The following is a 9,787-nucleotide window of genomic DNA, read 5'->3' on the forward strand; positions in this document are numbered from 1 at the left end:
ACGGATAGAGTTTGAGGAGAAGATGTGTATCTAACCCTAGAGGAATGGAGAAAGAAAATAGAGAGGAAAAGGAAAGGAGGAGATGAGAGACGGCGCCTCAAAGCTTGAGTGTGACTAAGGGTTAGAAGAACATATTCAGCAGCCATAATACAAAACGCCATCGTACCATGAAACTCAGCTAAAGAGCACGTGACCAGCACGAGGGCCGACGAAAACTTCAGACCTAAACCAATCCTTGGCTCTTATTCTATATATGTTGATAAGCGGTTGTTGGACGTAAAATTGAATCCGAGCTTCTACTAACCTTGCCAGTTGAACCAAGTGGCACATTGTTTTTACATAATGCGTATAGAGTTAATATTTCATGGCATAAAATACAAACCTGTGATATTTCAAGGGGTATATTACAATTAACTCGGGCTATAACTAGGGATGTAAGCGAGTCGAGCTACTCGCGAGTTTGGTCAATGACTTGGCTTGAACTCGGTCAAACTGAGTTCGAGCCGAGTCTCGACCTACTCGAGTACATATTCGAGTCGAGTTCGGGTTAGAATTTTACAGCTCGTGGCTCGACGAGCATATAATTTAAATAATATATATATTATAATTATAAAATGACCGTTATGGGTATAATTTATACTGAATTTACAAGTAAAGTATCGAGTCAAAAAACTTGATTACTCGACTCGAGTCTCGAACTTTTAAAGATTTCCTCGAGTCAAGTTCGAGTTTGAGATTTTTTGACTCGATCGAGCTTGAGCCAAATTATTTATAGATCGAGTCGAGCTCGAGTATTGCTTGGTTCGATTACATACCTAGCTATAACTACGACTTCTTTCTTCTGGTTCTCCTTTTAAAAGAGTAGTAGCCGTCCTCTAGCCTTGGAGGACGGATCGTTGCATACTCAACACGTTTCTTTCCTATCTTTTATTCCCTTTCTTTCTCTCTAATAAAACGCTAAAAAAAGGCCTTCTCCTCTTGCCATAGTGTTCAGTGATCATAAGTTCATAACAAGAAAGGTAGAGAACGAAAAGTTTGTTATTTTTTTTTCAGATGATTAACCAGTAAAGACCCGGTACCAATTTTTGGCAGCTACAATTGGGTTTTTATTGGGTGTTCTGATATGGGTTTGCTCTGTTTGTCTTCGTTCGTATGTGAAATTTTGTTTTGTATTGGGGTTCCTGATGAGCAAAACGGGAAAAGAATCTAGTCCTTAGTCTGTATTGTTAAATTATTCTTTTCCATCAAATAAAGTTGGAATGGATTGATCGTTATGAGTTAGTTCTGTTAATTGATTTCTTAAGTAATGTTTACTTGAAGATTGGCCTATGAAGATACGAATTTTTCGTTTGTTTGATTTTTTTTATTTGGTTTTTGTCTTGATTGTTATTTGATGGTTGATGTTTTTATGCAACATATGTGGGTTTCTTGGTTTTCTGTTGAATAAGTTGGTAATAGGATGATTTTAGAGAAGCCAACTTTATTTGCTTTAGTTAAAGAGTAAATTGGTGGGAACCTTTTTCTGTTTATAATCAAGAGCTTTTGATGCCATATTTTGTGGAAAGTTTGTCCTTTGACCATCCTTTTTTTTTTCTTTTTTTTCTTTTCGTTTCTTTTTTTCTGTCCTTTACAGGTTTCGTCATTCAATTGAACAGTATTTGCAGTATGCTGATTGTTATATGACTTGCTTTTGTATTTGAGTATCTATAATCATATGATTACTAATCGTAATGGAGGTGTTCTCTAATAAGCCACTTTTGTTTGTGTATTACGTGATATTTGTCTGCAACTTTCTTTTTCCGGAAACTGCATCTATCTACTTGTTTGAGGAAAATGAAGGTTGCTGTATGATTTCCATATCTGTGTGTTCTACAGGAATTTCTTGTGTTTAAGCTCTTCAATTCATTTGGAGGAGATCTTGCCTTTTGTATATATAAGTACTGTTAGTTGCCGTGTTGCTTTAATCTGTGCTGTTGCTATAGTAAGAATAGATCTCCAGTGAGCCTTTATGTTACCTGAACTCTGGCTTACCTTAATGGAAGATGGATTCCCTTGTTGTTTATGTACCTCATTTACATGCTCAGCCCTACTATCTTATTCTAGTGATGTGGAATCGCCTTCCCTCCCCACAGTTATTAGGCAGTAAAACCACAACTAGGATGCAATTTATGAGTTGAGTTTTCCTGCTCCTTTATGGTAATTTGGCTGTTACTAATGTAGGAAAAGAATTTAGCTAATTAATGATAATTATCGTTTTATGTCTGATTGGGGTCTTTATCCAGAACTTTCCTCTAGGTGCCTATGAATACCCCAGAATGTCATGTGAACCACAATATATCATTGGCTAAACTGATTTCTTGAGCAAAAATACTATGTGAATTTTTCCCCCCATTGGCATTTCTGCCTGTCTTATTTGTTTCAATGTTGCTCCCCTCTTGAAGATGAGCGATGCTTATCATTATGTTTTCCCTTCTATTGAATATGGCTTCTCATGTTCATTATAACAGGAATTTCTCTGAGTGTACATAATTACTTCCAGTTTCTTATATGAGATGCTTGCTTCCTGAACTTAATCTGGAATCTACTCATAGAGTACATTAGTTTTTGTTACTCGATAATTTGAAGCTTAACTTTGCTGGAATTAATTGCTGCTATCTTTGTCATTGGTAAATTGGTTAACCACAATTCATTGTTTTAATACTTGTCTAAATGCTGTTCAACTACAATTTTTTTTTTTTAAATAATCTCTTTTCGCTTGTAAGGGAGCTGGTTTTATGTTAATTTAGATGTCAAACCTATATGAAGGTCTTGACTTCTTCAATATGTTATTGCTCATACAGGAATAAGGGTAGATAGTAAAGTAAGATGGATGAGTTTTCTGGTAGGAGACACAGAGTTGGGGTGGTTGTCCCCAAAAAAGGATCTAGTCTTGTTTCCAGGGATGCCATTGATAAAAGAGAACAAAATGCTGAATTTTGCAATCGTATTGGATGCAATGGAAGACTTAAATATGGAAAGAGTAATCAAAGTAATTGTGCTGAGAAATACAAAAATTCAAGGCCTTCCTGTCATTCTTCAAATGGCAAGCAGATCACTGGGAGCTCCTCAAGGACTTGTTTTCCAATTACTAATGGAAGAAAATCACGACATGATTCTGATTCTTATAGGAAATCTTCGTCTAACTTAGACAATGATTCTGCAGAATCTTGTGGTGTTCGTTATGAGCCAGCTGTTACAGAACAGAACCCTTTAGTAAGTAGGAATCACACAGTACATCAGCCTGATTTACAAGATTCAAGTGCTGGTAAAGTCACACTGACAGAAGTAGGGAGTTTGACCACAGGATCAAATAATAAATCTCATAGAATAATTCGTCACAAGCCTCCATCTGGCTGTCAAAAGCCTCTTCCTGGTCCCTCTGTTACATCTGTTATTTCTACATCAAATAGTATAGCTTCAGGGACTAGGAAGTACAATGGGGGTTGGTATGGTTTGAGAAATTTAAGATGCAACTCCATATCTGATGTTATCCCACAAGGTGGTTCAGCCTCAGAATCTAAGGTTAAGAGGGATGTTTTAAGAAAAAGAAGTCCTGAAGGACAAATTGGTGCATCTTCTTCCGGAAAAAGAGGTAACATGGCTTGTTCTGAAGATGGACATGTCGCCGCCTCCAATACAGGAATTTCTGTCACTGGCTCAAGACATGGTAGAAGCTGGGTTTCAAATACTGATTCTCGCACTGCATCTCTGAGGACTCGGAGGGCATTGAACTCAAATACTAGGATCGGGCTTTCAAATATTGACAACAGAAATGCTTTATTAACCAGTGAATCCAGTAGCAGTATTGCACAATTATCTAGACCTGAAACTCCTAATAGTGCTAATTTACATAGTTTATCACATCAATCTTCCATAGAAGGTTCTTCAAATGCTTCAAGCTCCTGTGGACTATCTGTGAGAACTGGTGGCAATGGAACTGGTATAATGTCCTTGATGCCCACAGAGCATGGTATTACTCATGCTTTCCGGCGACATAACCTGAATGGAGTTGCTGAGGTACTTCTCTGGTTCATCTGAAGAACTACACTCCTTTCTCACTTATGTGATTAACAGAGAACTCAATACTTCAGTTCTGTTTTCTTGATCTTGCCTTGGCAATTTTGTGTAACTTGTATTATTTTGTTGGAGCAGGTACTATTAGCTCTTGAGAGAATTGGGGAGGATGAAGAGCTGAACTATGAGGTACTCAATCTTTGGTAACTTTATGATTTGTGCAGATTGGCATTTGTATGTTGGCTTTACTTCTTATCCATTTGACTCAGCAATTACTTGCTTTGGAGAACTATTTATTTCTTGGCCACCTTAGCTTCTACGACCACCACAGAGATATGAGATTAGATATTGATAACATGTCATATGAGGTAGGCTATCATAAGATGCAATAGATTGGAATCACTAAGTACAATATTGTTCTAACTACTTTTTATTCCTTTTCTGGCTAACCAGATCGTACGAACTTGAATTTATAACAATTGTCTTTTAAATCAGCATTTTTTTGTTACTCATGAAAGTTTTCTCATTTGTTTCTTGGCTATAAAATTGGTGCCGCTGATGTACAATGACCTCTTTTCATACTTCTCGACTATTTTTGTACTCCTTTTTGACAGGAATTACTTGCTTTAGAGGAGAGGATGGGTACTGTGAGCACAGCACTCTCGGAAGAGGCATTTGCTAAATGCATCACGAAAAGCATGTACCAGACTGCTACGGTAGATGTTGGGGCCTCTGGATGTAATGAGGATGAAGCTGATATTAAATGCAGTATTTGCCAGGTGGTGTCCTCATTACCAAATATATGCTTTAGAAATTATGCTTTTGGTTTGGATGTGCTTTGATTGGAATTATAGTTACCGTTAAAAAAGTTGTTGGCCCTCAAAATGGAAGCAGCCTAACTTTAGCATAGAATTACCATCAGTGCTCATCCTAGATGAGAGATTTTAAGGTAAGCTTGGATTAAGTTGGTAATGTTGGCCAGTATTTCTAAAAAGAGCTCTAGTGGAAGTAGGTTTTTTTTTTTTTTGAAAAAATGAATTCCCTAAGAAACGGACCAGAATATAAATTGGACAAATGCGGTACTCCACCTCCCCCCCCGAAAAAAAGGAAGAAAAGAAAGGAAGGCCAAAGATGAATAAAGAGAATGTTTATTGTGAAGACTTAAATGTGTGTGCATGCTTGCCTGTGTCTCTTCTGGGTGAACCTCAGTAAATTTGCTTCAAATTCAACTTAGCTGATGATGACGATGAGCCTTCTGTTTCAGCTGCATCAATTTGGTTGTGCATATTATGTATAATTTATTGAGATTGGCACTGAGTGAAACCAGTTCTCTGTGATGCATTATTCTTGATTGTTCCAACAATGACGCATAAATAGCTCACAACAAATTTGATAATGCTACAAGTTTCCTGGTTTAGAATTAGGCCTATTTGAATGCCTGCAGAATATCCGATGCCTCATCTATGTTTTCCTATGGTGGATGATTTTCTTGATTTGCTAGAATTGTTTCCCATCTATTGGTTATACTTGAATTCTTTCCATGCACACTCAAAAACATTGATGAAAAGCATCTACTTTGCAGGAAGAGTATGCGGTTGGAGATGAAATTGGGAAACTGGGATGTGAACATGGTTATCACGTGGCATGTATACAGCAGTGGTTGCGGTTGAAGAATTGGTGTCCCATTTGCAAGGCTTCAGCTGCAACATCCCAGTCTTCTTTGTCGTCCTAGGCAGGCTCAAGTGCCAAACAGTATAAGGACGCTAAATAGCATACCCATGTACAGATTACAGTCTGGTCATGCTTTTGCACCTCCTCCTTTTTCTCATTTTTTTTTCTTCTGATATTAATACTTCTTCGCTACATTCAGTTTAGTAAGCAATAACTACAGGTCATTGGCTCTGTAACGAATTCTAGATTTTTCTTTTCAATAAAATTTTAGCTCATCTGCTTCAATATCTAAGCGATTTGGTGTTTATACTAAGGACACGTGTGATCTAAAATGGTTAATTGGGTGGTGATATTGTTAAAATATGATAGACCTGGTGCTGAAGTATCAAAGCTCGTAGAGATATCAAAGACTTGTTTAATGATTGTGTAATAAAGTATAGGTGTTTCATAACGTGTTGGTTAAAATGATATTGTCATTAACATATATATAAAAGAGCGAATGCCATGGCTCAAAAGAGGTGCTTGTGTTGGTGATGTGGCCTAGGTTATTGGCTAGAGAGTGTTCGTCCAAAAGTCTGTGCACGTGAGTTTACTTTGGATTCCATTGTGCCTTCAAAAAAAAAAAAAAAAAGGTACTATGACGGATGTTTACCACCGTTTCCCATCTCGCTTTCTCTATCTCGGTCTCCCTCAAACCTCAGACGAAGACTCTTCCTCTCCCGCTCTCCCTCTCTCTGAAACGATGACCAGGTCTGTCAGTCATCTACATGTTTTCTTTCTTGTTTTCTTTGTTAATCAACAATAAGAAGAAAACAAAGAAGGCACTTAGATGTTTTTTTGTTTAGTTTTTGTTTCCTTCTTTGTTTTCTTCAATTTGCAGTTACTCACAATCACATTTTGCTTCTCATAGATTGAGGACAATGGATTGAAAGTTCACTCAGTCCACGAGGAGGAGAAAAAGAATCAACTTTCCAGGTTGTGCGATTTTCTTTAATTTATTTTTCAGACATTTTCCAATTTTACTCTAGCCTTCAAATTTTTGTTTTTGTTTTTTTTTTTTTGTAAGAAAAGTTTCTGATTTCTGATCTCTTGTTTAGTGCTTTAGTTTTGCTGCTGTTAACGATCTCATTTCTGCTATCTATTGGGCAGATAGGGATCTCGTTTTTCTTCAAATAGATTGAGGGAAAAATGGAAGAAAAGTCGAAGGGAAGAAGAAAAAATGATTTAACTTTTCAAGGTTTTAATTTTTCTGTAGTTTATTTTCCAGCCTCTTTTCTAATTTTACGCTAAACTGGACCTTCAAGTTTCTGCTTCCTTCTGTTTTTTTTTCGGCTTTTCCATTGAAGATTAAATGTTTTAATTTCTTGTTTAGTTATTTAGTTTTGCTACTGCTAATAGTCTTATTTTGCATTTATGTCATATTTTGATTTCTGTTTAGTAGATTGAGGAAAAACGCAAGAAAAATCCACAAGAAGAGATAGATTTAACTTTTTTAGGTTGTGTTTTTTTTTTCCCCAAGTATCTTTGCAGATCACCTGAAATTCAGCTTTCAAGTTATATTCTATTCATTGGTTTTCATAAAGTAGCTATAGGTATTATTTCTTAGTTTTGCCTTTTATCTTTACTATTGCCTTCTTAACACGGATGGTTATGCAGCCAAGTTGTATATGGTACTGGGAGATCCTGTTTGAATTGTGCTTGGAATAGATGTCCTTTGTCATTACTTTTCCATTGCAGTAGTTGTGACTTTGTATTTAGAGTATGCATAGAGTGGTGTACTTGCATTTACAAGTGCGGTTAACACTTACTGCTAAAATGGCTTATGGGTGTCTGAGTTTTGCAGGGGAACCAAAAATTTTTATGCTGTAATTTGCTTCAGTGCAATATTGAGTTTTTTTGTTGAGCTTACCATGTCTGGTGTATCAAATTCCAAAAAGTCCTTGCTCCCAAATTACATTTGTGCAGTGCAAGAAATTCTGTTACACAGTGAGGAAAAAGTGACTGCCAAAACCGTGTATATTTGGCCAAACTCTTAACTGTGATTTTTTTTTTTTTTAGCCATCTCACCTTTTGTTCAATTTGTTGTCTGGGTTTCAGATTTTCACTTCTTCCTCCATTTCTTTGTCTCAAATATTCTGTGCAGAATGCATTCAATGGAAAATGATATTGTTTCTTAATGTTTATGTGCAATCCCAATCCTGTACAAAGAAGGAAAGATTTTTATGTATGCAGGGCTTATGCTTGGTTCAGAGCCCATGATTGCAATTTTTTTTTCTTTTTTCTTTTTGGGTTTTTTTGAGTATCCAAAACTGATCTGGTGCTTTTAATAGGTATTTTGTGTTAAGCTTATTGCTGGTAGTGATAGGAGGGAAGCTGCTCACTAGCTTTAAGGCTACTTAAGTTTGTTCTATGTTTAGCCTTTTTCACCTTAATTAGGTATGTTTAGTCTTTTGATGTACTGTTGTTTACTTAATGTTTCTTTTACCGTGAGATTCTTGTAATTTTGTAGTCTCTGAATTTTTTAATAAGAAATTTTCATTTATTGTGGATTATTTAATATTTGATTTGAAATACATTTGTTAGCTTGCTTATATGCAGTTTCAATCTATTGATGTATTTGTCTTTTGGTTCATAGTTTACTTTCTTATTGTAATTATTGGTCCTACAAAAAAGAATGATTCATTTACAGTGGCTCATGTGCAATTTCTTTACAATGAATGCCATAAAAAAAAAAATCACCACTTAATAACTCCCAGTGCGACATTCGTTGAAGATAATGCATACATGGTGGTAAACAGACTGATATTGTATTCTTCGGGGTTTTTTTTTCCCTGAATAACAGAATTTTTTCCCCTTCCCTAAAATCTTAAATTTATTTGTTGATAGGAAAATTAACATATTTAGATTATCTCCTAATTGCATTCTTTTGTTTATTTGATTCTATGAAGAGATTGTTTTCCTCAACAAGAAGGTGCTGGTTGAAGGTTAGGAAGTTAGAAGAGAAACTCCCACGGGGTTGATACATGTACATTTGCTTGTGAAAGTTAAAAATAACATATTGAATAGTTGTGCCTTATAATTTTTTTTGCCTTTCTACTCTTGAATGATGATTTGGACTGGGGCAATTTCTTTTCTGGCCTGTTCTTCCTTTTTTTTTCCAGTTCTCTTAGCTCTTCAAAGAGCCTATTACTTTGGTTATTAACATAGCATGGTTAGGTTGCACATTTTGTTTCACCAATTTAATGGGTAGATTTTACAAACTTACTTTTCTTCTTTGCATCTTAATCTTGATAACATCTCATTAATGTTTTAAAAACTAGAAGATCAATTTTTTAGCAAATGCTTTTACATATTGAGCATTATCATTTAATTACATGGCCTTTGTTCTAGAAGTGTTTGTGAGCAAGTTGGGTAAAGCAGAGTTGACAATTGAACTATGTGGTTCATTGCCTACAATAGTAGTCGATTCTGCCTGTAGTAATTGTAAGATAAAACAGCCACGTTTGATCTGATAATAATTGTTTGTTTATACTTTTTTAGGGTTTTTTAATATTATTGACAATATCTTACTTGTGCTTTTATTTCCTTTGTATGTGAATTTGCCAAATGAGATTTTTAAAGCCCTTTTTTCTATGGTTAGTCATTATTGGTGAAGTCATTTTTTTTTAGTGTATGTAGTGTATGGTTCTTGGTATCTCAACGTTATAGTATTCAAATGTGAAAACAGTTTGAAAAATGAAAGGAATATCTACTGAAAGGAGAAAAAAATTTAACTTTTCAGGTTGTGAATGTTTTTTTATTTATTTCCGTCATTTTTCCAATTTTACATTAGATTGGACCTTCAAGTTTCTGCTTCCTTTTCATTTCTTAACCTTTTAATTTCTGGCTTGCTTCTTTAGTTTTGCTGCTCCTCATAATCTTAGATTGCTGCCTATTTGATAGGTTGAGGAAAATCACAAGGAAATACTCAAAGGAGGAGAAAGATTTAGCTTTTCAGGTTATTGTCTTTTCTTTTTATTTTGCAGTCATGTTTCTAGATTACCTTAACTTTGAATTTCAAATT

At 35.4% G+C, this 9,787-nt stretch overlaps 1 protein-coding gene and 1 long non-coding RNA gene across 2 annotated transcripts; both read left to right on the top strand.

Moving 5' to 3' along the window:
- Positions 1-881: 881 nt before the first annotated feature.
- LOC113756127 (E3 ubiquitin-protein ligase RLIM-like) lies at positions 882-6,016 on the top strand. Its single transcript, XM_027299919.1, has 5 exons — positions 882-1,019; positions 2,841-4,056; positions 4,192-4,242; positions 4,668-4,832; positions 5,636-6,016. Exons 2-5 carry the CDS (start codon positions 2,866-2,868, stop codon positions 5,783-5,785), a joined length of 1,557 nt encoding a protein of 518 aa, XP_027155720.1. The 5' UTR covers positions 882-1,019; positions 2,841-2,865; the 3' UTR covers positions 5,786-6,016.
- Positions 6,017-6,609: 593 nt separating this feature from the next.
- On the top strand, positions 6,610-8,209 carry LOC113756126. The gene is made up of 3 exons (XR_003465846.1): positions 6,610-6,699; positions 6,874-6,961; positions 8,055-8,209. It is a non-coding gene; the product is annotated as an uncharacterized LOC113756126 (long non-coding RNA).
- The last annotated feature ends 1,578 nt before the right edge of the window (positions 8,210-9,787 follow it).

This window comes from Coffea eugenioides, unplaced genomic scaffold (assembly GCF_003713205.1).
Source record: "Coffea eugenioides isolate CCC68of unplaced genomic scaffold, Ceug_1.0 ScVebR1_2005;HRSCAF=2952, whole genome shotgun sequence".
Classification (NCBI taxonomy): domain Eukaryota; kingdom Viridiplantae; phylum Streptophyta; class Magnoliopsida; order Gentianales; family Rubiaceae; genus Coffea; species Coffea eugenioides.

Coding starts and splice junctions, on each gene's coding strand:
- LOC113756127 (XM_027299919.1), top strand. CDS start 2,866: ATGGATGAGTTTTCTGGTAGGAGACACAGAGTTGGGGTGGTTGTCCCC. Junction 4,243..4,667: donor ATGAAGAGCTGAACTATGAG/GTACTCAATCTT, acceptor CCTTTTTGACAG/GAATTACTTGCTTTAGAGGA. Junction 4,833..5,635: donor TTAAATGCAGTATTTGCCAG/GTGGTGTCCTCA, acceptor TCTACTTTGCAG/GAAGAGTATGCGGTTGGAGA.